Here is a 26,303-nt window from a genome sequence, read left to right as displayed (position 1 = left end):
CTCGGATCCATGTCCCCTGCATTGGCAAGCGGATTCTTAACCACTGCACCACCAGGGAAGCCCAGGGTCTATTTTTTTTTTTTTTTTTTTTTTTGCGGTACGCGGGCCTCTCACTGTTGTGGCCTCTCCCGTTGCAGAGCACAGGCTCCGGACGCACAGGCTCAGCGGCCATGGCTCACGGGCCCAGCCGCTCCGCGGCATGTGGGATCTTCCTGGACCAGGGCACTAACCCGTGTCCCCTGCTTCGGCAGGCGGACTCTCAACCACTGCGCCACCAGGGAAGCCAGGGTCTATTATTTTTAATTGCTAAGTAACTGTCCCACTCCTACATATTGGTTAGTCTACCAGTTTGAAATATCATCTTTATCACATATATAAGGCTCTGTTTCTGAACTCCAGTTCTGTTGAGTTCATAGTACCCCCCAGTTTTACTTATCTTCACCAGGTCTTCACAGGGGCTCTAGTCTCATTTAACACACTTGTCATCTACAGCTGTGCAATCTCACCTTTATTTCTAGTACTTTGAAGGGCTAGTCAAGAACCTCTAGCCCTTGAACTCAGGTGTGGGGTGGGGGAATGTCAACATTGCAGTGATTGAAATAACATGTCCTTACTCTCCTTTGGCCTTTACTCCCAAGAGACATCCAGCTGGACACCAGTAGCCTCAGTGCTATTTATTGAAAAGAGCAGAGAAGAGAAAGTACAGGTCCCCTAGGGACAGGATGGAACAAAACAAGCAGTGCACGTATGCCTCCTGCTCAGCATATTCTCTTGTTGCCCCACTGGGCCATCTTGTTGTTGATGGGCATCTTAAGGAAGCGGTCAGACTGCATGTAGGCAGCTATTTTCTCCAAGGCCCGAAGGGAAAGCACACCAAACCTTATAAAGACTCTAAACCAGCCAAAAGGCCCATTCCAAAACAGCAACACTCACATGCTGCCTGACTCCACCCACAAGCCCCTCACCCCTGCCATTTCTTGTAGACAGTGCCTTCAAGGTATAGAAGCCAGGGCCTTCCCAAGACTTAAAGGCTTAGAGGTGTCCAACCTTGATCCCTTTAGGCAAAAGCTGATGTTGGGTAAGAATCTACCACAATGGGGTCCCTCGGGGCCCGGGGGAGTCTGTTTTTGTAAGAGAAAGGTGCAGGGAGCATCACCTCAAAACGGCACATGAAAGCCTTCAGATTTGGAAATTCATCCAGGCACTTGGGCTCAAAGATATGGTTCTGATCTAAGACATCATAGGTGAGGAAATCCACAAAGGTGAGCTAGAGGGACGATAAGATCATCAGGTCTGGGGAGTTCATTAACACCTGCAGAGATAGAAAGGGATACCCTCCTTTTCCTTTCTTCCTACCTTTTCTCCTGCAAACCATGAGTATTCCCCCAGGAACAAGGAGAACTGTTTCAGTTGTCCAGGTAGCTGTTCCAAGTACTGAGGCTTCAGTTTTTCCTGGGAGAGAAGTAAAAGGGAAAGTGAGAATAGCTGTCATCATCTGCATGCGAATGGAGCAGAATTAACATTTGGGTTCCTCAATGCTCCTTTTTCTTTTTTTTCTTTTTTTTTTTTTACATCTTTATTGGAGTATAATTGCTTTACAATGGTGTGTTAGTTTCTGCTTTATAACAAAGTGAATCAGCTATACATATACATATGTTCCCACATCTCTTCCCTCTTGCGTGTCCCTCCCTCCCACCCTCCCTATCCCACCCTTCTAGGTGGTCACAAAGCACAGAGCTGATCTCCCTGTGCTATGCGGCTGCTTCCCACTAGCTATCTATTTTACATTTGGTAGTGTATATATGTCCATGCCACTCTCTCGCTTTGTCACAGCTTACCCTTCCCCCTCCCCATATCCTCAAGTCCATTCTCTAGTAGGTCTGTGTCTTTATTCCTGTCTTACCTCTAGGTTCTTCATGACATATTTTTTCTTAAATTCCATATATATGTGTTAGCATACGGTATTTGTCTTTCTCTTTCTGACTTACTTCACTCTGTATGACAGACTCTAGGTCCATCCACCTCATTACAAATAGCTCAATTTCGTTTCTTTTTATGGCTGAGTAATTCCATTGTATATATGTGCCACATCTTCTTTATCCATTCATCCGATGATGGACACTTAGGTTGTTTCCATCTCCGGGCTATTGTAAATAGAGCTGCAAGGAACATTTTGGTACATGACTCTTTTTGAATTATGGTTTTCTCAGGGTATATGCCCAGTAGTGGGATTGCTGGGTCATATGGTAGTTCTATTTGTAGTTTTTTAAGGAACCTCCATACTGTTCTCCATAGTGGCTGTACCAATTCACTTTTTCTTGATGCCTTCCTGCTAAGGAAACTCACGTGGTCAGGGTTGTAGCAGAGTTGTATCAGTTGCATGCGAAAATCCATTATTTGGTTCTCCATCATGTCCACTCGAATCTTTTCTTCTTCAGTCTCACCACCTGTAGGCCAAACTGTCATTTGGCCTTATCCACCCCCAGGTGAGCAGCCCTCACCTCACCAGCCCTACCCCACTCACACATATTGTGCTTGTGGGCGATATAGCGCAAGATGGCGTTGCTCTGGGTGATCTTGTTCTTACCGTCTATGAGATAGGGCAGCTGGAAGGAAAAGGAAAGCCCAAATGAACAACCCGACTCTCTCTTGCCTACCTGCCTCTCTCTCCTGGGAAAGATAAGACTTGCAGGGAAGTGAACAGTAGAGAGAAGATGCTGTGTCAGGAGAAAGAAGAGAGTAAGTAAAAGTTAGTAACTGGGTCCGCACCTGATTCTAGACAGGGGTGCTTAATCTGTGTGTGTGCGTGTGCGTGTGCGTGTGTATGTGCACGCCAAGGACCCTTTTTTTTTCTTTATTATTTATTTTTGGCTGCATTGGGTCTTCATTGCTGCACGCGGGCTTTCCTTAGTTGTGTCTAGAGGGGGCTACTCTTCGTTGCAGTGTGTGGGTTTCTCATTGCGGTGACTTCTCTTGCTGTGGAGCACAGGCTCTAGGCGTGTGGGCTTCAGGAGTTGTGGCACATGGGCTCTAGAGCACAGCCTCAGTAGTTGTGGCCCACGGGCTTACTTGCTCTGTGGCATGTGGGATCTTCCGAGACCAGGGCTCGAACCCATGTCCCCTACATTGACAGGCGGATTCTTAACCACTGCGCCACCTGGGAAGCCCTGGACCCTTTCTTAGAATAAGGTTTTTAAATGCATAAAGCAAATTACATATATTTACACGATTTATATAATATTAAAAGAACAGACTTCCGGGTAAGATGGCGGAAGAGTAAGACGCGGAGATCACCTTCCTCCCCACGGATACACCAGAAATACAGCTACACGTGGAAAAACTCCTGCAGAACACCTACTGAATGCTGGCAGGGGACCCCAGACCTCCCAAAAGGCAAGAAACTCCCCACATACCTGGGTAGGGCAAAGCGGAGAGATTCCAGCGCAGAGGATCGGTGCCGGCCGGCACTCACCAGCCCAAGAGGCTTGTCTGCTCGCCCACCGGGGCGGGCGGCGCTGGAAGCTGAGGCTCGGGCTTCGGTCAGAGCGCGGGGAGAGGACTGGGGCTGGCGGCGGGAACTCAGCCTGAGGGGGGCTGATGCGCCACAGCTAGCCGGCAGGGAGTCCGGGGGAACTCTGGAGCTGCCGAAGAGGCAAGAGACTTTTTCTTCCCTCTTGGTTTCCTGGTGCGCGAGGAGAGGGGATTAAGAGCGCTGCTTGGGGGGGCTCCACAGACGGGCGCGAGTCACGACTGAAAGCGCGGAGCCCAGTGACGGGCGGGGGACGCTGGGGCTGCTGCTGCCGCCGCCAAGAAGCCTGTGTGCGAGAGCAGGTCACTGTCCACACCGCCCTTCCGGGAGCCTGTGCAGCCCGCCACTGCCGGGGTCCCGGGATCCAGGGGCGGCTTCCCTGGGAGAGCGCACGGTGCGCCTCGGGCTGGTGCAACGTCACGCCGAACTCTACCGCTGCAGGCTCGCCCCGCACTCCGTGCCCCTCCCTCCCGCCCGGCCTGAATGAGCCAGAGTCCCCGAAGAGGCTGCTCCTTTAACCCTGTCCTGTCTGAGCGAAGAACAGACGCCCTCCGGCGACCAACACGCAGAGGCGAGGCCAAATCCAAAGCTGAGACCCAGGAGCTGTGAGAACAAAGAAGAGAAAGGGAAACCTCTCCCAGCAGCCTCAGAAGCAGCGGATTAAAGCTCCACAATCAACTTGATGTACTCTGCATCTGTGGAATACATGAATAGACAACAAATCATCCCGAATTGAGGAGCCAGGAGTCAGTGCTGTGCCTCTGAGGTGGGAGAGCCAACTTCAGGACACTGGTCCACAAGAGACCTCCCAGCTCCACATAATATCAAACGGCGAAAATCTTCCAGAGATCTCCATCTCAACACCAGCACCCAGCTTCACTCAACGACCAGCAAGCTACAGTGCTGGACACCCTATGCCAAACAACTAGCAAGACAGGAACACAACGCCACCCATTAGCAGAGAGGCGGCCTAAAATCATAAAAAGTCCACAGACACCCCAAAACACACCACCAGACGTGGACCTGCCCACCAGAAAGACAAGATCCAGCCTCATCCACCAGAACACAGGCACTAGTCCCCTCCACCAGGAAGCCTACACAACCCACTAAACCAACCTTAGCCACTGGGGACAGACACCAAAAACAACAGGAACTACGAACCTGCAGCCTGCAAAAAGGAGACCCCAAACACAGTAACATAAGCAAAATGAGAAGACAGAAAAACACACAGCAGGAGAAGGAGCAAGATAAAAACCCACCAGACCTAACAAATGAAGAGGTAATAGGCAGTCTACCTGAAAAAGAATTCAGAATAATGATAGTAAAGCTGATCCAAGATTCTATTTCCCAGATCCATAATCTTGGAAATAGAATAGACAAAATGCAAGAAACAGTTAACAAGGACCTAGAAGAACTAAAGATGAATCAAGCATCGATTAAAAACACAATAAATGAAATGAAAAATACTCTAGATGGGATCAATAGCAGAATAACTGAGGCAGAAGAACGGATAAGTGAGGTGGAAGATAAAATAGTGGAAATAACTGCTGCAGAGCAAAATAAAGAAAAAAGAATGAAAAGAACAGAGGACAGTCTCAGAGACCTCTGGGACAACATTAAACGCACCAACATTCGAATTATAGGGGTTCCAGAAGAAGAAGAGAAAAAGAAAGGGACTGAGAAAATATTTGAAGAGATTATAGTTGAAAACTTCCCTAATATGGGAAAGGAAATAGTTAATCAAGTCCAGGAGGCACAGAGAGTCCCATACAGAATAAATCCAAGGAGAAATACGCCAAGACACATATTAATCAAACTGTCAAAAATTAAACACAAAGAAATCATATTAAAAGCAGCAAGGCAAAAACAACAAATAACACACAAGGGAATCCCCATCAGGTTAACAGCTGATCTCTCAGCAGAAACTCTCCAAGCCAGAAGGGAGTGGCAGGACATAATAAAAGTGATGAAAGAGAAAAACCTGCAACCAAGATTACTCTACCCAGCAAGGATCTCATTCAGATTTGATGGAGAAATTAAAACGTTTACAGACAAGCAAAAGCTGAGAGAGTTCAGCACCACAAAACCAGCTTTACAACAAATGCTAAAGGAACTTCTCTAGGCAAGAAACACAACAGAAGGAAAAGACCTACAATAACGAACCCAAAACAATTAAGAAAATGGGAATAGGAACATACATATCGATAATTACCTTAAATGTAAATGGACTAAATGCTCCCACCAAAAGACACAGATTGGCTGAATGGATACAAAAACAAGACCCATATATATGCTGTCTACAAGAGACCCACTTCAGACCTAGAGACACATACAGACTGAAAGTAAGGGGATGGAAAAAGATATTCCATGCAAATGGAAACCAAAAGAAAGCTGGAGTAGCAATTCTCATATCAGACAAAATAGACTTTAAAATAAAGACTACTAGAAGAGACAAAGAAGGACACTACATAATGATCAAGGGATCGATCCAAGAAGAAGATATAACAATTGTAAATATTTATGCACCAAACATAGGAGCACCTCAATACATAAGGCAAATACTAACAGCCATAAAAGGAGAAATCGACAGTAACACAATCATAGTAGGGGACTTTAACACCCCACTTTCACCAATGGACAGATCTTCCAAAATGAAAATAAATAAGGAAACACAAGCTTTAAATGATACATTAAACAAGATGGACTTAATTGATATTTATAGGACATTCCATCCAAAAACAACAGAATACACATTTTTCTCAAGTGCTCATGGAACATTCTCCAGGATAGATCATATCTTGGGTCACAAATCAAGCCTTGGTAAATTTAAGAAAATTGAAATTGTATCAAGTATCTTTTCTGACCACAATGCTATGAGACTAGATATCAATTACAGGAAAAGAGCTGTAAAAAATACAAACACATGGAGGCTAAACAATACACTACTTAATAACGAAGTGATCACTGAAAAAATCAAAGAGGAAATTAAAAAATACCTAGAAACAAATGACAATGGAGACACGACGACCCAAAACCTATGGGATGCAGCAAAAGCAGTGCTAAGAGGGAAGTTTATAGCAATACAATCCCACCTTAAGAAACAGGAAACATCTCGAATAAACAACCTAACCTTGCATCTAAAGCAATTAGAGAAAGAAGAACAAAAACATCCCAAAGTTAGCAGAAGGAAAGAAATCATAAAAATCAGATCAGAAATAAATGAAAAAGAAATGAAGGAAACGATAGCAAAGATCAATAAAACTAATAGCAGGTTCTTTGAGAAGATAAACAAAATTGATAAACCATTAGCCAGACTCATCAAGAAAAGAAGGGAGAAGACTCAAATCAATAGAATTAGAAATGAAAAAGGAGAAGTAACAACTGACACTGCAGAAATACAAAAGATCATGAGAGATTACTATAAGCAACTCTATGCCCATAAAATGGACAACCTGGAAGAAATGGACAAATTCTTAGAAATGCACAACCTGCCAAGACTGAATCAGGAAGAAATAGAAAATATGAATAGACCAATCACAAGCACTGAAATTGAAACTGTGATTAAAAATCTTCCATCAAACAAAAGCCCAGGACCAGGTGGCTTCACAGGCGAATTCTATCAAACATTTAGAGAAGAGCTAACACCCATCCTTCTCAAACTCTTCCAAACAATATCAGAGGAAGGAACACTCCCAAACTCATTCTACGAGGCCACCATCACCTTGATACCAAAACCAGGCAAGGATGTCACAAAGAAAGAAAACTACAGGCCAATATCACTGATGAACATAGATGCAAAAATCCTCAACAAAATACTAGCAAACAGAATCCAACAGCACATTAAAAGGATCATACACCATGATCAAGTGGGGTTTATTCTAGGAATGCAAGGATTCTTCAATATACGCAAATCAATCAATGTGATACACCATATTAACAAGTTGAAAGAGAAAAATCATATGATCATCTCAATAGATGCAGAGAAAGCTTTTGACAAAATTCAACACCCATTTATGATAAAAACCCTGCAGAAAGTAGGCATAGAGGGAACTTTCCTCAACATAATAAAGGCCATATATGACAAACCCACAGCCAACATTGTCCTCAATGGTGAAAAACTGAAACCATTTCCACTAAGATCAGGAACAAGACAAGGCTGCCCACTCTCACCACTCTTATTCAACATAGTTTTGGAAGTTTTAGCCACAGCAATCAGAGAAGAAAAGGAAATAAAAGGAATCCAAATTGGAAAAGAAGAAGTAAAGCTGTCACTGTTTGCAGATGACATGATACTATACATAGAGAATCCTAAAGATGCTACCGAAAAACTACTAGAGCTAATCAATGAATTTGGTAAAGTAGCAGGATACAAAATTAATGTACAGAAATCTCTGGCATTCCTGTACACTAATGATGAAAAATCTGAAAATGAAATCAAGAAAACACTCCCATTTACCATCGCAACAAAAAGAATAAAATATCTAGGGATAAACCTACCTAAGGAGACAAAAGACCTGTATGCAGAAAATTATGAGACACTGATGAAAGAAATTAAAGATGAGACAAATAGATGGAGAGATATACCATGCTCCTGGATTGGAAGAATCAATATTGTGAAAATGACTCTACTACCCAAAGCAATCTACAGATTCAATGCAATCCCTATCAAACTACCACTGGCATTTTTCACAGAACTAGAACAAAAAATTTCAAAATTTGTTTGGAAAAACAAAAGGCCCCGAATAGCCAAAGCAATCTTGAGAACGAAAAATGGAGCTGGAGGAATCAGGCTCCCTGACTTCAGACTATACTACAAAGCTACAGTAATCAAGACAGTGTGGTACTGGCATAAAAACAGAAAAATAGATCAGTGGATCAGGATAGAAAGCCCAGAGATAAACCCACGCACATATGGCCAACTTATCTTTGATAAAGGAGGCAGGAATGTACAGTGGAGAAGGGACAGCCTCTTCAATAAGTGGTGCTGGGAAAACTGGACAGGGACATGTAAAAGTTTGAGATTAGATCATTCCCTAACACCATACACAAAAATAAGCTCAAAATGGATTAAAGACTTAAATGTAAGGCCAGAAACTATCAAACTCTTAGAGGAAAACATAGGTAGAACACTCTATGACATAAATCACAGCAAGATCCTTTTGGACCCACCTCCTAGAGAAATGGAAATAAAGACAAAGATAAACAAATGGGACCTAATGAAACTTCAAAGCTTTTGCACAGCAAAGGAAACCATAAACAAGACCAAAAGACAACCCTCAGAATGGGAGAAAATATTTGCAAATGAAGCAACTGACAAAGGATTAATCTCCAAAATTTATAAACAGCTCATGCAGCTCAATAGCAAAAAAACAAACAACCCAATCCAAAAATGGGCAGAAGACTTAAATAGGCATTTCTCCAAAGAAGATATACAGACTGCCAACAAACACATGAAAGAATGCTCAACATCATTAATCATTAGAGAAATGCAAATCAAAACTACAATGAGATATCATCTCACACCAGTCAGAATGGCCATCATCAAGAAATCTAGAAACAATAAATGCTGGAGAGGGTGTGGAGAAAAGGGAACACTCTTGCACTGCTGGTGGGAATGTGAATTGGTACAGCCACTATGGAGAACAGTATGGAGGTTCCTTAAAAAACTACAAATAGAACTACCATATGACCCAGCAATCCCACTACTAGGCATATACCCTGAGAAAACCATAATTCAAAAAGAGACATGTACCAAAATGTTCATTGCAGCTCTATTCACAATAGCCCGAAGCTGGAAACAACCTAAGTGTCCATCATCGGATGAATGGATAAAGAAGATGTGGCACATATATACAATGGAATATTACTCAGCCATAAAAAGAAACGAAACTGAGCTATTTGTAATGAGGTGGATAGACCTAGAGTCTGTCATACAGAGTGAAGTAAGTCAGAAAGAGAAAGACAAATACCGTATGCTAACACATATATACGGAATTAAAAAAAAAAATGTCATGAAGAACCTAGGGGTAAAACGGGAATAAAGACACAGACCTACTTGAGAATGAACTTGTGGATATGGGGAGGGGGAAGGGTAAGCTGTGACAAAGCGAAAGAGAGGCATGGACATATATACACTACCAAACGTAAGGTAGATAGATAGTGGGAAGCAGCCGCAGAGCACAGGGAGATCAGCTCGGTGCTTTGTGACCGCCTGGAGGGGTGGGATGGGGAGGGTGGGAGGGAGGGAGATGCATGAGGGAAGGGATGTGGGAACAGATGTATATGTATGACTGATTCACTTTGTTATAAAGCAGAAACTAATAAAAATAAAAAAATAAAAAAATAAAAAGAACAAAACTGTAAGAGTAATATGTGCCTATGAATGCATTAAATAACAAGAGGTAATAACTATCATACTTTCAAAATATGATAAGTGTAAATAATATTTATTTATAATATCTGCAACACATTAATATAATACAAAAATATCCATTTTCTACTAGTGACAAAGTCACAGGTATGGCTAATAATCAAGGTCACTGATTGCCTATACTCACAACAGAAGGAATTGTTAACTTTTAGTTAGTAGTTAGTGGAAATGAAAATGTAATTTTTTCTCCATCTAAGTTCAAGGACCCCTGAATTCTATCTATTCTATCCAGGTTAAGAGCCCATATTCTAGATCCCCCTAGAATAGAGAGGAAAGGAGCAAGGATATACTTGAAGGCCTTCCCTTCTGTTTCTGTCCCCTCTTCTAAAGCCACCTACGTTAGGAAAGTCCAGGTCTAGTTTGAATTTCATATCCAGCCACTGGCTTTTATCATAGTCCGGAGCTGTAAGAGAGAGAATGAAGTGGGATCCAACCTCCTTAATATCCGACCTGAGGAGAGTGGAAAGATCTAAAGACACACCCTAATTCCAATACGTCACATACCTAGGCCCCCAAAGCTTAACCATTACTCATAAAGTGTTAAGACATGGTTGGGCTCTGGCAGAGGGAGAATCCCCAGCTCTCTCCTCACACAGGACACAGCAGAGAGTTCCCAGGTGATTGGGGCAGAAGTCCCACCCGACCTCGTCGTGATGCCAACCTCAGGGCAGAAGAATACAGGGACAGTTGGAGGGCCTGCTCGGCTTAGCGTGGCGTCGCACTGGCACCCAGAGGGGCATTACCTTCCCCGCACGTGTATCTTTTCTCTTCATAGGCTGTATCCGTGAACTCCAGGAGCATGCGGATGGCATGCGCCAGCTGGGGAGTAAAAAAGCTCCCCGTCAGCATCTGCACAGCTCCCAGCGGCACCCCCCAAACCCCGCCCGCCAATGCCCCCGCCTCCGGGTTGCCCAGACGCTGCATCCCGCCGAGGGAGTAGTTAAGCGGCTCCTGAGACCTACCCCACTGGGCTTGCTGCCCTCAGCCCCTCTCCCCAACGCCAGCGTGTCCAGAGGCGGGGCAGGGGTCGGCCTCCGCGGCCCGGGAGCTCGGCTGGGGCCGGCCGCGCTGCGTTAAGCGTCGCGGCGTAGGAGGTTTGGCCCCCGAGTAGAACCCCTTCTCTCGGAGACCACTGACCGTGAGCCCACGGCCACCTCCGCGTCCGTCTACCAGACCGAGCGGCTTGGCAATTGAGACGGCACTCACCCCGCGAATATCCCAGTAACCCAGAATCATGGTCGACTTCGACAACATTCCGATACTGCGTGCGTGCCTTCGCGGACTGGGGGGTAGATGGCCAACGGGAGGGGCTTTATACCCGACGTAAGTAGGTGGCACCAACGTGCGCGCCTGACTCCGCCCCCACCGTCGTCTTCCCCTCCCTCCGAGTGTCCGCCTGGCCGCGCGCAGGCGCGACTTCTGCAGGCCCTGGGGTTGGGGGCAGACCATCCCCGGGCTAGGCAGGGGAGGAGAGTGACCCGGACCTGGGTTTGGGTCTCTGCATTCTCCACGCGTGAAGCCGAACTGTGTTTGTTTACTAGTGCCAATTAGGGTGGGAGGAGCCCTAACAGCCTAGGCGGTGAGGGCCCTGGTTACGCCGGGAGAGTGCGATTCTTGCCATAAATATTTATCTAGCGGTTATGGGGGGTTTGGGGGGAGGTGGGCAAGAACCAGGAGGCGACTGAGACTGACCACCAGGGGATCTCTATCTTTGGCGTGTGCATTGAGGGTGGATGGGGAGGAGTTCAGAGCTGCTCGATAGGTGTCTGGCCTGGCGTCTACAGCACAGCCACTTAGAACACAGAGCCCCTGTGTTCTAAGAACCCCTAGCCTGGGTTTGGGAACTCAACATTTCCCCCTTCATTTGGCTGAAGCAAAGATGAGACTTTTTAAAAGGACAGTTCACTAAAAGAAGAAAGGAAAAAAGTACAAACACATTGGGACAGACGCATTTATAATGCCTGGATTTCTCCTCCTAAGGTAACAGGCCAGTCACAAATTAACTTGGGTGTAAGACTAACACTTAGGGAGCACCTATGATATGCTAATCAATAGTCTAGGTATTTCACGTATGTTACTAATTTATTGCAATTTAAGCTTCACAACAACTTTGTGAAGTAGGTTTCATGCCCATTAAGATTATCGAGGCCTGGAGAGGTTGGGTGAGTTGCCTTCCTAGGTTCAAGTTTCCATGGGTGGCCTGGGATTCAAACCTAGGTCTGTCAGCCCAATTTGTGCTAGTTCCTTTGTGCTTGGATGTCCAGACAGTCTCACCTCATCTCAGTCCTTGCTGGGAAATGTGGGGAGCATACTTTTTTAATCTGGTTCTGGAGGGTTTCCCTGTTTCTAGGACTCCTTCAGCTCCATGAAACCCCAGAAGGCAATGTGTCAATATCTCCTCTCCCCGTTCCCCCAAATTAACTTTTCTGGTTAACTTTTGCCCTTGAAAGTCAAACCTTAAGGGTCTCACTTTTGTTCTATTTTGTGAGGGAAAATGTTTGCATTCTTATTCAGTGTTACCAGCTAAGAGAGATGATTTTCGGAGGCCAGGAACTTGAGGGGATGACATAGGCAGTCGAAAAATACAATATTCTGGCAGGGTTAGGGTCATGGACAAATTCAATTAAGAGAGACTAAGGGAACATCTTAAGGACCCTTAATTCATAAGTACATCAAGCCTTATCTAAAGGCTTGTAGACTAAATCAATGAAAGTACAACCTCTGTTTTGTAGGGAGGGCAGTCTGTGACAGTTCTGAGATTAAAGAAGGCTATGTATACTAAATATTAGAAGCCACAGACAGTCCAGGCTCTTCACTTAACGTTTGAGAGAAAAGGAAGCCAGAGAGTGAAACGACTTGCCAGAGTTCACACAGGCAGTCCAATGTTCCAGTCCAGTGTTCCCTATTCTCTGCCACTAAAGAGACAAGCTGGGGAGGGGGCTCAAAGTCAGCTCACCCAACAGGAGGGGACAAAAGTATTAGAAGAGAAAGTTGCCAAGTAGAGCGTGGACCACCTGACATGCTTTTTTAGTGCGTCTCTGGATCATCAGCCAATATGGTTGATCAAAACCTACCACTGTCAGCCCCGGTACTCCTTGCTCCTGTGAAGTGTTGTGCCCTCAACTGTGCTGGGTGCCTTGGAATATACTGGAAGAAATGTACACAGAAGGATAAAGATGTCAAGGATAGCCTTATTTTGGAGTTTGTTTAGAAAGTAAGGAGAGCTTGGACCATAATTCTCAAATTCTGGCTCAGCTCCAGTGAATTCCCACTCACATTCAAACAGTCTGGCCCAGTGATGGATGTAGGGCTGCTGCTGTTTCATGCCCAGTGTCCCAGCTCTTCCTGACTCTCTGCCTTTGGCCTCCGTCAGGGCCAGAGGAAGCTGCAAGAGAGGCGCATGACAGGCTTGAAGATACTTTTATTGGGGAGGAGGGGAGCTAAACAGAGTCCTGACAAACCTAGGCTTAAGTGCTCCAGGCTCAGGAAAGAGATGCAATAAATAGGTGGCAACTGGGGAGAGCTCTCAACACAGCAAGAAGGGGCACCATTTGTCTCAACCTCTGGGCTTGCTCATCTTCTTTGCTGTGTGAGCTGGGGTGTGGGGTTCGCTGCAACCTGGGGGCCTGAAAGAAGAATTCTCGGGGCTCTAAAGAGTTATCAGATCCACCATCTTGCTTGTGAGAAAGTCTCGGTCTTGGAGGTGTTTGAGTTGCACCTAAGGGTTCATCTGAGGAAAGAAAAGGTTGAGGTGAGGCTGGTGGCAGGTGAGGGACCCCAGAGCTGATGCCAACAATCAGCTAGGAGCTTCAAGGCATGCCTGAGCACGTGAAATCAAGCCCCTGGGGGACTGTCCTGTGGCCAGACCTGACACATTGAGTGCCACCCCAGGGTTGGGGCTGCTGGCTTGTCCACCTGACACTCTCACTCAGGGATCATCCCACATTTCCAGCGGGGGTCAGGATCCCAGGGTGGCCTCACCCCCAGCATCCTTCTGACAGCCTCCAGCCGTGCCAGGACCTGTGGGGCCTCCTGGGGACACAGCATCTGTAGCTCCCCAGGTCTCATGTGAAGCAGCTGGTGCCCCGTCATGCACCCGAGAGTCTTCACTGTGCTGGAAACAGAAACAGCAGAAGCTGTCAGTGGTGGGGCGGAAGGACTGGGCCTGGGTGTCTGTGTGGAGGAGGGGCTGTTTGGGTTTGGAGACTGGGGTGACAGAGAATTCACAGAAAGGGTATCTGGAGGCCAGGGAGTAAGATAAACATATTGGCTGAAACTAATATCATAGTTCCTGAGGTTGAAGGGAGAAGTGCCCTGGGAGAGACTCTTGTGATGGGGAGGGGTGCCTGATTATTATCTGAGCCCTTTACAGAGGTAAAGCCATGGGACTTGGCACTCACACAGTGGAGAAGTTCTCTGCCTGCAACCAGGATGTGACCTCCTCAGGCCTTGAGCTAAGTCGAAGCCCTGGAGCCTAGAATCAGGGGAAGTGGGGGTCAGAGGCCATCTCATCTCAGAGCCACCTACAGCCACCATCATCTGGTTCCCTTCTCTGGGCTTCCATCAGATCACTTGTCTCACTCCATGGTTCGCTTGTCTGATAGGCACAAGGCTTGTTCTCTGCTCTGGTCCCACGAATAAACTCAGGATACAGTAAGCATGTGATAATACTGATTAAGTTGAACCAGGACCATCTCCTCCACTTGTCACTGGATCCTCCCTGCCCCCACCTCTGACTCAGGCTTTATAGCTTCTGAATAGTCTAGGCTGGGTAGTACCCAAGGAGGCGACTTGCTCTTGCTTCCAGGGAACCCCGACTGCAGGGGCTCCAGGATGTTGCTGGGGATGTAGCCGCTCTGTCCCACTTCATTCTTCACCAGCCACCACCGCTTACTCTGGTCCAGAACCTGCCAAGAGTCACTCCAGTGGTGACCTGAGCCTCTGTCCGACCAGCCTTGCCCCTCCCCAACCAGGCTTTCTCCCTTCTGGCCCTTCCCCACCTTTCCTCTCCCTCTCTAGGCCACCCACGCCATGCTCCCAGTAGCTCCCACCAACCACCACCTCCTTTTATCAGCTCAAGCCCATGCCTCACCTCCAGTACCTCTCCCTGGACCACAGTCAGTTCCCGTGGGTTCCTAGCTTCAAACTCATATAGGACTTGCATTTTCAGGGCTGGCTCGACAGGTCCGGGTCTGGAGGGCACAGGGTGGGGTCCGTGGTTGTGTGTCTCCTCTTGAGCAAAGTGCGAGTTACTCCCTAACCTAGGGCTTCCCTCACTACCCCTGGAGACAGAGTCAGGATGGCCGGAGAGTGGGGCCTCAGAGACTGGGCCCCTGTCTCAGCCCCAGAGCCCCAGATATCTCCCCCTTGGAGTCTAATGGTGAATTTTGGGCTTCCACAGATTTTGAGGGCAGGTCCTTGTTAGGTGGGCTTGGGGTGTGGTTTTCTATAAGCAGAAGGGGTCTGAAATGTTGATTTCTCAAGACTCTTCCAGCATTGGAATTTTCTGTATCTGAGCTCTCCTTTGAGCACTTAATACTCAAGCTCTGGGAAATCAGAGGTATGTGTGGGGAGTATTGAAAGAAGAAGGGGTTGGAGCCTAGGAAGGTAAAAAACTGCCTCTTCACCCAAGGTAGGGGAGGGATGTGCCTGTACATGTACGTGCCTGGCTAAAAGAGAACCCAGAGGTCAGTGACATGCAGAATCCACAGATCCCTCCCCAGAACCATATGGTCCTGACTAAACCCAGGGCATACCGGAGGGAAGTAGAGTCTTGGTTTCTTGAAGGTGCCTGTAGGGGCAGAACAGAGTAAGAGCAGGATGTCAGCCAGAGTGGTGGTAGGGAGGTGGGGTGTGAGACCACAGACCACAGACCACAGACCCACCTGCACACAGCTGCCTCATATCCCCTCACCTGTCTGCCCACCACACAGAACCCACCTACCACTTAGGCGTCACGTGACCATGGTTTGGACTGAGATAGTGGAAACCAGCCAGAGACTAGGGCTTTGAATAGGACTCTGTGCCAAGCTCCCCTTACCTGGTAGGAAGGTTCTGGAAGCTGCCAACCATCATAGAATGTGGGTTGGTAGGGCAGGGGCTCACTGCCTGTCCAGTTGGCCCTGGGGAAAGAACAAGGCTGCGTCCACTCTGTGCCAGGCTGTGGGATGTGGAGAGGGCGGAGATGACAGGGCCTAGCCTGGGGAATCTTCTAGGTAGTGGAGGATGTGGCCCACGTGCACTGATCAAAGGCCCCAGGACACCCACATAGGAGCGAACAGCTAAGCATGTACACATCCCACAGTGCAGGTACCCATGGGCCAGCTTCACCTCTGCCCGTGAAAGTGCAGGCATATCGACACCAGAAGAGATGAGTACTTCATCTCACTGATGGGGGTTTTGAATGAAAGTGGTAGAACCACAGAGCGTTAGGGCTGGAAGACCCCCGCGGGGTCTAACTGGTTATAGTTCTCAGCAGCAGATGCCTTTCTTTCTAGCAGGTTAGTATGTGGAACTCTGCCTTGTGATCACAGCACAGCACTCTGGCTGGCTCTAGGGTGGGAGCTGGTACTAGCCGCTCAGCCTCCCCCTCACCCATTTTGCCTAGCATGCAGGAGGAGCAGCGCTGTTGGTGGTCTCCAGTCATGCTCTGCTTTCCCGCCTGGGGAGTGCCAAGTCCCCTCTTCGAGGAAGTCCCCTCCCTACCTCTCGGAGGCAGAGGTGAATGCTTCCTCTTTGCACTGCTGCTGAACTCCAGACACCCTGGATAATTGCTCCTCTCACGCTGAATTGCACATGATTCTCACGTGTCTATGTTTCTTACTTACATTGAACTCCTTGAGAGCTGTGTCCATAGTACAGTGCGTGGGACACAGGAGGCAGCTAATTTATTCAACGGGGACAAGTAAATTATTCCCCCTTCTGAATCTTTTTTACTGGCTCCTTTTCTTTGTCCTAAAAACATGCTCAAGTCTTCCCTTGACTCTGTTACTGTGCCTTTTAAGCTGTCATTCTATTATCTTATCTTTGTCCAGTTTTTTGAGGATGTGTCCATATGCCCTGCCTACATTTTCTTACCTCTGGTTCTTTCATTATGCCTTGCAACCTGACTTTTACCTCTGCCATTACTCTGTTGAAACTAGTTCTTCTAAAGCCCTGATAATCTCCTGACTGCCAGATCCAATGGCCTTGTATGGTCTATATCCTTCTGGATTACCACACAATTTAGTGTTATTTATAGTTTTGGGTCAATTTGCCTAAAATCAAATAACCTGAATAGAATTTACCTGAAATTTAACTATTTTGAGAGTTTTTACAACTCTTTAGTTATTCTATTTTCTGTGTTTCTGCCTTTCATTTCATTCATTCGTCCATTTTTGGTTACTTAAAGAAATGAGAAAACATCTTAGGCCACATCTGACTTAATTTTATATTTAAAATAATAAACAGAGACAGAAAATAGAATAGAGGTTACCAGGGGCTGGGAAAAGAGAGGAATGGATACAGTTTTGGTTGATTGTTTAATGGGTACAGAGTTTCTGTTTGGGATGCTGAAAAATTTCTGGAAATGGATAGTGGTGATGGTTGTACAACATTGTTAATGTACTTAATGGCATTGAATTATACACTTAAAAATAGTTTAACTAACTTTTATCCTATGTATATTCTACCAGAATAAAAGAAATTGATTACATTAAGTTATAATTTATGTCTTTAGATGAATTGGACACAAAAATCCTTTAATGGGGCTGAATTGGAAAAAAAAACCCAGCTCATTAGGCAAAAAGAATCCTAGAACCACTGTTTTTTTCCCCAGTTGATTTCTCTTTCTAAAACCCTCTTCTTGGACTTCCCTGTTGGCACAGTGGTTAAGAATCCGCCTGCCAATGCAGGGGACGCGGGTTCGATCCCTGGTCCGGAAAGATCCCACATGCCGTGGAGCAACTAAGCCCGTGCACCACAACTACTGAGCCTGCGCCCTAGAGCCTGCAAGCCACAACTACTGAGCCCGTGTGCCTAGAGCCCGTGCTCCGCAACAAGAGAAGCCACCGCAATGAGAAGCCCGTGCACCACAACGAAGAGTATCCCCTGCTCGCCGCAACTAGAGAAAGCCCACGCAGCAAGGAAGACCCAATGCAGACAAAAATAAATAAATAAATTTATATAAAAAAACCCAACCCTCTTCTCTCTTGGATTTCATGTTTCTGCTTTTTTGTTTCTCCTTTTAACTCTCTGGAATTTCTCTTTGCCTCCTTAACCCTGTTTCCTTTCACCACCTTGAAGTTTCCTCAGGCCCTTCTCTCATGGGGAGAGCAGACCATGCTTGTTAAGGTGAGCTCTGGGGCTCCCACTGCAGTGCTTACCTCCAGGTGGCCCCAACTATCACTTCTGTACTGACTGTTCTCCAACTCTTGTAGCCAGGTCAGACCTCTCCCCCAAAGCCCAGGCCACCCTGTCTCTGTGAAGGTTCCACTGACACCTCAGCTCAGCATATCCAAGCTGGTTTCATCCTCCCCTCCCCACAGCTCTCATCAATTTGGCCTTGCCGCCCAACTGCCCATCTCACGGTTCCACATGCGTGGAATATCTCTTTCTCTCTTAGCTCCTTGGCTGGTGGGTTGCAACTCTTATTGATGTTACATTTGCAGCATCTCTTATGTCAGTAATTGTTAAAATCTGGGCAGGACTTGAGACAGAGTTTTCATTTTGTCCTTGACGAAAATGAGAAAAATTTTAGTAGAAGGTTGCCAACTCTCTTTCCTTGGGAAGAATTGTTCTTTTTTCTGAAATAATGCTTTCCTTCAGTGGTGGGTGATGGTAAGTGGTGGTTTTGTTTTGTTTTCATTGTTTGTACTTAGCCTAATTAAAAGTTGGACACTCCAGGTAGAGTCTTCAATTTGTTTTGAGATATTTCATAGAATAGAGGTTACCAGGGCCTGGGGAGTGGGAAGAATGGGTACAGAGTTTTGTTTAATTGCTTAATGGGTACAGAATTTCTGTTTGTTTTAAGACACGATGTAGAGCCTGCCACCTCCTGCCCTGTGTGTCCTGCCCTATGCCCCCACGTCCCTTGCCTCTGATTCATTCAGGCTTTGTCGTCACTTACTGGCTGGTGGTCCAGGCTATGCCCAGCCCCTTCCAGAGGTTACTCTCAGGTGGGCTTAGACAGGACTGCAGCAGATCAATGGCCTTGGTGGTGAGGAGGGGTGAGATCACTTGGGGTGCTAGGCCAGGCTCAGGGCACTGCTTCAGGATCTGGGGAGGGACAGGAGGTTTCAGGAAGCCTGGGCTCTTGCAGGGCCAGACAGGAGTGGGGAAGGGCCCGGGGTCCCTGGCTTCCCACTTTTGCAATACCACGTTGCCCCAGGCCTGCTCCTTCCTGCCCCCACTGGTGTCCTTGGGGTCAAGGACAGTGCATAGTGGGGATGGTGTCTTGGGGTCAAGGAGAAGAACGTGCTGGGGTGAGCGAGGGGCAGATCCACAGACTCCCTCTGCCCCCTACCTCCCACCCCGGCCTCTGTCTCATCTTAACTTCAGCATGTCCCTCTGCACCACCCTGTCCTCCCCCGACTCACGGAGTTCAGAGTTTGGAAGAGGAGGTGTACGAAATCAGGGGCACTTGTATCCTGCAGCATCATGGCCAGCTTTCCCTGAGGACACAGGGCGAAGCCTGTTACCACCCTTCCTCCCACCCTACCTTCACCAGGACCCCAGGGCCCCATTGTTCTGGGCCTTGATGGGGAGCCTGGCATTTCTCCAAAAGTCCCAAGAGTGGGGAGAAGCTGGAGAAGCTTGGGATGTCCATGAGACAAGAGAGGAGGGGACTGCTGAGGTGGGGTGGGGGGAAGGGCTGGGGAACTTGTGGGGAGCCACATACCAGGAGGTTGAAGCTGTACTTGATCTTCTGGAAGCAGTCGATGTAATGTGCCTCTGTTATCCCTATAGAGAGAAGTGGGAAGGTGGCGGGTCGCAGATCATTCCAAGACTCTCCCCCCACTCCTCTCCCCTGGCCCTCAGCACTCACCCCCCTGATGCTTTATCTTTTTCTTCCCCTGTCTCTTCTTCTTATGACTGGTGTTTGACTGGGCCTCCTTCAGCTTTCCCATGAATAGCTCGATGTCTCTTAGGACGTGGTTCAGCACCTCCTGGACCCCAAACAACCCACGGCCTGAGTGGGCAGTTAGGCCCACCCAGGAACTCCCAACCCTGACCCCCCCGCCCCCTCCTACCACAAGCCTGAGCCTCAGGCCCAGCCCAGGTTCTGACCAAGGCTCCGTGTCCCTCCTCAGCCCAGGCCCTGCCTTGGTCATCCCGGCACCTGGCTCCTTGGGGTGAGGGAGACGACTGGTGTTCTCCCTTGGGCCAGGACCAAAAATCCTCAACGAGCCCAAGACAATCTGCAGTTACCTTATCCCATTCTGGGTCCCCGGGGGATGGGGACCTCCTCGAAGGAGGCAAAATGAAGGCACTTGACTTTTGGATGCTGGAGTGGTGTGGCAGGGGCCTTGGGGACGGTGGTGTATCTGCAATGGATGGGAACCATGGCCCAGAACTTCTTTGATCTTTGATGGGAATCCTCTCCTCCCACTGGCCCCCACACCCAAACTTACTGTGCTCTGGGGTCATCCAGTGGTGCTGTTCTGGAGGGGGTCTGCACTCCAGAGGAGGTACCTGCTCCTTAGGGATCGGCCTTTCCAGAAGAGACCCCCTGCATCTGTCCTGACCTGGGGGAAGGGCTCCGCATCGGGGTCTGTGAGCACATGGTGGGGACACAGCTTTGACAAGGTTCTTGGGACAGAAGCACTGCCCACCCTTCTGCCCCAGGACCCGAGGGTACCACTCCCTCTCTCCAGGAGCCCGACCAGCCCTGCGCCTTGGTCTCCATCTGAACACTTCCCTGACTCTCCCCTGCCTCATCTGCCTGCTCTCTGGGACCAGTTCGTCTCACGTCAGCCTCCGAGGCCAGCCTCCAGTGTTCACTGGGCCCCACCCCAGCCCCTTCCCCATGCCCATCTGTGCCCTATTTCAGCCTGGCCCCTCCCCAGGTCAATGCCTATGTTATTGGGCCACAGGCTCCTGGGGTCCCCCAGATGTGGGGCAGGGCCTGGCCCACCCAGACCTGAGCCCTGAGGTCCTGCAGGTGGGCTGGGGCAGAGGCTGCCTACCTTTGCTCTAGCTCCTCCTCCAGAGCCTTCTGCAGGCTGGTCTTCAGTCGCTCTGCCTGCAGGAAGCAGCAGTCAGACAGGCTGGGGATGGGGGGTCGGGGAGGAGTGGGAGGTGGGTGATGGTTGTTGGATTCCACACCTACTCACCCCCACTTCCTGGCACTGGAAAAGCAGAGTGTTAGTGACTCGCAGGCCTGAATCCTGTGCAGTGATGGACAGGACAGAGTTGTAGGAGCAGGTGTCGAGTGCCACGTCCATGGCCTTGATTCTGTCCAGGCGGTAAGATTCCAGTTCCTCCTGGGCCAGGCAGAGAGGTCAGCTGTGAGGTCACTGAGAGCCAGGCTGACTCCTGGGAGCTCCTGACCTGGGTTGCTCCACCCTTCTAGTGGTCTGGGATGGGGGATCGTCTCCCCTGATCCCTATGCCTCTGTCCCCCATTTCTTCCTAGTTCTGGGTATGTATTGTGTATGGGGAGGGGTGGTTGCCATGTGGGACATGCATCGATGGTGTTCATGCCTGGTGCTTGCTTTCCCATGGCCTGGGTCAGCTATGATCCCTTGCGGGGAATGGTGGGAGGCTGACCTTTGTCTCGATGTCCAGCAGCTGGAGCCAGCCATCCCTGACCTGCAGGAGCAAGTCCTGGCTCCACACCTGGCCCTGAGCATCCATTTCCTGCAGCTTTTGCAGGACATCCTTGGGCTCCTGGACTCTCTGCGTCCCCAGCTTACATGTCAGCAGATGCTGAGGGGAGAGGAGGAGATGCAGGACTGGGAGAAGGTTTGGAGAAGGGGATCACAGGTGGGAATGTGCAGAGCTGGGGTGTGGGGGAAAGGCAGCAGAGGGGGAAGACATGTCCCTGGCCTCCTTGTTGGGGAGTGCCAGGCAATCCCTATAAAGCAAACTTCAAGGGCCAGTGTGATGGCCAGAGGCAGTCAGGCTAGGATGGGGTCCCCAAGTCAGGGTCTGATGGGCTGTAGGAGGGGGTTTAGGACTCTGGAGGAAGGACAGTCATGGCCTTTAACAGTCCAGGCCAGCTGAGGGGGCTAGATTGTGGTAGATGTGGGCTTCAGCTACCCAACAAATAAGTCTGGACTTCTCCGGGTGGGATATGTATAGGATGCTCAAATTCTGTCCCCGGCTTCCTTTGCCGTTTTTGAAATCACCATCCCAGCCTGGTCCATCTCCTCCCTGACCTAGCGTTCCTGTCTCCATGCCTTTTCTCATGCTGTTCCTCATGCCCAGAAGGCACGTTCCACTTCTGCTAATCCATCACCTCCCAGTCTCTCAGGAAGAAGTCAAGCCCCCCTTCTCCCTGATTCTTGCCCAGAGAGGTCCATACTGACCTCTGTCTCCACTCAGGCCCTTGCCCCCCTGCTAGTCTGATCATTCCAGCAGTGTTTTTATCCTTGAGGAGACCCCTCCCTTCTCCTATCCAAACATTGCCTTCACAAGTCACAGTCCTGCCCCTCACCCTCCTCTCCAGGCCCTTGTTTGGGGGGAGGTTGTCTGCCTCCTGCCCCTTGATCCTACCACGCTGCCCTCTGCATAGCTCCCAGCTCCTCTCCCAGTTCACATGGCTGGCATATTCAGGAGCTCTGACATCATGAGCAAATGCCCTGGCATCCTGGACATGCCTCCTCTTGCCTGCTAGACCTAACCGAAGCCAGTTCCTAACCCCCATCCCTCCATGAAGCCCAGTGCTCCTGGGCCCAACCCAGCTGGCTTGGGGGCCCTGACCTCTGCCGCCCTCTGGAGCCTCCACACGGTTGCTCCAGCATCCTTCACTGCTTCTTCTCCGGGGGCCCCTAAATCTGCTGCTGCCCAGGGGTGGTTTCTACCCCAGACCTTCAACCTGACCTGGTGTCTTCTCTTCTCTGCCACACCCTTCCAGTCTGAGCTTTTGCTGTGGTGTCGGCAACTCTCCAGGCAATTAGATGTGGCAGAGCCAGTGTTGCCTTCCCACGCAGGGCCAGAGCTTCCATTGTAGGCTCTAAGCTGCGCAGGCCTGCCCGGAGAGCTCAAGCCCAGAAAGCTCCACTCTCAGACAGTGGTCCTTTCAAGCCCTCACACAGGGACTGCTAACCTCACACATTCCTTCCTCCAGCTGTGCCAGATCCTGGGCAAAGAGCAGTTTCCTGGGGCAGGGGGTGGACTGGGAGACAGGCAGGGATGGGGTGGTGGCAGGTGCCTCCTGACCCATCCGTCTGCTGCTTGTTCCTGCCCGGGGATAGGATGTCCACCACCTCAACCTCTAGCCTGGCCTTCCCTGCCCATCTTCCTTCCCCACATTTAGCAGATGCTCAGTTAGGCTTGCTGGACCCGAGCCCACCTGCTCTGACTGGGTCAGGCCATTGGCTTCTGTGGCAGAGACTTATCTCAGATGTCTGTTTTTTTGTCAGGGCGGTGGACACACGGGAAAACTTGGGTTGAATCAGGAAACTGTCTGGGGCCCCCTGGTTACTCACCTCCACCCTGAGCTGCAGGTGGGTGGGCTCTGAGGTGAGATTCTGCAAGTACTCCTTCCGGTGCACTGCCGTGGCCCAAAGCAAGGGCGTGGGGGCAGAAGAAGGGGGTGAGACATATACAGCAATAGGGGTTGGTCAGCATGGCGAGGGAGGCAATGGAAGGCAGGGGGTTCAGGGAGCTCAGTGGGAGGGAAGGGGAGAGGGCACTGGAGGGACAGCTTACAGTAAATGGCTCTGCTGCTGGGCCGGGACATGATGATGCTGCTGAGATGACTCCCTAGAAGCCAAAATGAATGGAAGAGACAGCAATCAGGGCTGGGGAGAGGGAGACCGGGGCAGAGCTCGGTGGGACAGCTGTTGCAGCCCATCCCTGACCCGGGTCTGAGGCTTGGACCACAGGTCTTTCTGGATCCTTCTCCAGACGTACCCTCTGCTGAAGAGCCCTCCGTCTTGGCTGGGCCTTGGAGGCCCCCAGGCAGGCTCCCAGCTTCCCATTATTTGGCCACTAAAGCTCATTCCAAGGGGCTCGGGAAAGCTGGGTGGACAGGAACTTGGGACCAGATCCCATTCTGGGCCTGAGTGTAAAAGATGCCAGATGGGTGTGCCTAGCTTCTGGAGGGAAGGAATTAGGGTCAGCAGCCTTCCCTGCCAAAGCAAGCCTCTTGTCCAAGCCTGTTTCAATTCCTCAAATTAGGAGGAGGCCAATGTTGGCTCTTATGCTGGGGACCCACTCAGGAGGGGTGTATGTGAGTGTGTATGCACATGCATTTGTATGCACGTTTATGATGGGGCTCTGTAGGATGTGTCAGTGATCTGCACTTTCCTGAATGTCTTACTAAATCTTCTGTCTCTTTGCCTTTCCATTCTCTGAACCCTCTTCTCAGAGTCCCTTCCCACACAACCCTTTAAATTCCAGCTCAAGGGAATAGATATTTTTCCAAAGAAGACATACAGTTAGCCAACAGGCACATGAAAAGATGTTTAACATCACTAATTATTAGAGAAATGCAAGTCAAAATCACAATGAGGTATCACCTCACACCTGTCAGAATGGCTATTAACAAAAAGGCAAGAGAGAAAAAAAAGTTGGTAAAGAAGTGAAGAAAAGGGAACCCTCGTGCACTGTTGGTAGGAATGTAAAATGGTGCAGCCACTGTGTAAAACGCTATGGAGACTCCTCAAAAAATGAAGAATAGAACTACCATATGATCCAGCGATCTCACTTCTGGGTATTTATCCAAAGAATACGAAATACTCACCCCTGTGTTCATCATGGCATTTACAATAGCCAAGATATGGAAACAACCTGAGTGACCATCAACAGATGCAAGATAAAGGAGATGTTGTATATACAATGGAATTAACCATAAAAAAGATGAAATCTTGCCATTTGCATGGACCTTGAGGGTGTTATGCTAAATGAAATACGACAGAGAGAGAAAGATAAATAACGTATGATTCCACTCTTTTGTGGAATATAAGAAACAAACAAACAAAACAAAATATATAAACAGACCAAACCAAACGAAAATGTAGGTACAGAGAACAGAGTAGCAGTTACCAGAAGAGAAGGGGCAGGAGGGAGGGGGAAATGGGTAAACGGGATCACTGTGTGGTGATGGATAGAAGTTAAATTTTTGGTGATGAGCATGCTATAGTGTACACAGAAGAAGAAATATAATGTTGTGCACATGAAACATATAATGTTATAAACCAAGGTTAAATAAAAAAAAATCTAAATAAATAAATAGATTCCAGGTTAAGGATCACCTCCTCAGTGAAACCCTCCTTGACCACCCCACTCCACCCTGCCCATCATCCTAATGCCACACCAAACCTTGTACGTTCCTCTCTAACAAGAGCAGCCACCCTGGTTAGCGCTGTGAGCCTAATGCCAAGTGCCTTATGAACCTTATATCATTTAATTTTCACTACCATCGTTTATATTTCCTTGGCCCTATGTGCTGAGCACTGTTCTACAGATGTTACCCCCTTAACTCGTTTAATCCTCAGAACAACCTTGCTGTGTGGGTTCTGTTATTATGCCATTTACCAGATGAGGATGCTGAGGTTCAAAGAAGGTAAGAGGCCTGAGATCTCAAGTAAGTATTTGATAGAGAATGAACCCAGCCGTGTCTGACTGCAAACTCCATACTTTAACTGTCTGTATATGTGCCTCTGTCACTGGGCTGTGACCTCCTGAGGACGGACTTATTTTGTCACTGCTGTCCACACAACGCCCTCCTGGCATAGAGGGGGTCTAGAATATGTATATGTTGAAACGGAATGGAAGTAAATGAGGTGCATGCGTACATGCAGTGTGGGGCGGGAGTTAGCTGAGTAGTGTGTGGATCAAGGTAATGTGTTACTTTAATGATGTAGGTATGGGTGTAGCTATGTAGGAATAGGGTGTCAGTTCCGTGGGTGTCCGTGCGTCTGCGTGGTGCCTCTGAGTTGTTCAGAAACCCTGGAATATCCTGGGCAAAGTGTCAGAGAGCAGCCCACACCCCTGTTACTAGGACTGTTATGAAAATAGCAGAAGATCTGATACGATGACTCAGTGCTGGGGAAATGGTTGCTAGTAAACAATTAAGGGATTGTGGCTGGGTCTCTGTTTTCCTTGTTTGGGAGGAACCCTTTCCTCTCCAAGGGTAAGGGGGTAGGTACTAAAAGTCTGCTCTCCCTCTCCCCAGCTGTACCTCTCAGGCTGCAAT

At 48.6% G+C, this 26,303-nt stretch overlaps 2 protein-coding genes across 4 annotated transcripts; both read right to left on the bottom strand.

Moving 5' to 3' along the window:
• Nucleotides 1-659: 659 nt before the first annotated feature.
• On the bottom strand, nucleotides 660-11,267 carry LOC308612826 (glutathione S-transferase Mu 3). Of its 3 annotated transcripts, none has more exons than XM_081225571.1 (8): nucleotides 11,166-11,267; nucleotides 10,703-10,778; nucleotides 10,250-10,362; nucleotides 2,525-2,606; nucleotides 2,347-2,447; nucleotides 1,357-1,452; nucleotides 1,158-1,267; nucleotides 660-858 (listed from the first exon to the last, which is right to left on the bottom strand). In XM_081225571.1, the coding sequence occupies exons 1-8, from the start codon at nucleotides 11,211-11,213 to the stop codon at nucleotides 759-761; spliced, it is 726 nt and encodes a 241-aa protein (XP_081081697.1). In that variant the 5' UTR covers nucleotides 11,214-11,267; the 3' UTR covers nucleotides 660-758. The 3 variants fall into 3 exon arrangements, with proteins under 3 accessions (XP_081081697.1, XP_081081698.1, XP_081081699.1); XM_081225572.1 differs by having other exon boundaries at nucleotides 10,298-10,362; XM_081225573.1 differs by lacking the exon at nucleotides 11,166-11,267 and having other exon boundaries at nucleotides 10,621-10,705.
• Nucleotides 11,268-13,755: 2,488 nt separating this feature from the next.
• On the bottom strand, nucleotides 13,756-23,858 carry EPS8L3 (EPS8 signaling adaptor L3; the record flags this gene model as incomplete). The annotated part of the gene is made up of 16 exons (XM_081218339.1): nucleotides 23,813-23,858; nucleotides 23,590-23,654; nucleotides 21,707-21,865; nucleotides 21,272-21,421; nucleotides 21,125-21,180; nucleotides 20,570-20,709; nucleotides 20,367-20,482; nucleotides 19,984-20,104; nucleotides 19,837-19,898; nucleotides 19,535-19,609; nucleotides 19,066-19,214; nucleotides 16,000-16,081; nucleotides 15,716-15,750; nucleotides 15,052-15,235; nucleotides 14,693-14,866; nucleotides 13,756-13,809 (listed from the first exon to the last, which is right to left on the bottom strand). The coding sequence occupies exons 1-16, from the start codon at nucleotides 23,841-23,843 to the stop codon at nucleotides 13,756-13,758; spliced, it is 1,653 nt and encodes a 550-aa protein (XP_081074465.1). The 5' UTR covers nucleotides 23,844-23,858.
• Nucleotides 23,859-26,303: the final 2,445 nt, after the last annotated feature.

Source organism: Mesoplodon bidens (assembly GCF_964165515.1).
Source record: "Mesoplodon bidens genome assembly, chromosome: 2".
Classification (NCBI taxonomy): domain Eukaryota; kingdom Metazoa; phylum Chordata; class Mammalia; order Artiodactyla; family Ziphiidae; genus Mesoplodon; species Mesoplodon bidens.
This window is presented reverse-complemented; position numbering and strand designations above follow the sequence as displayed.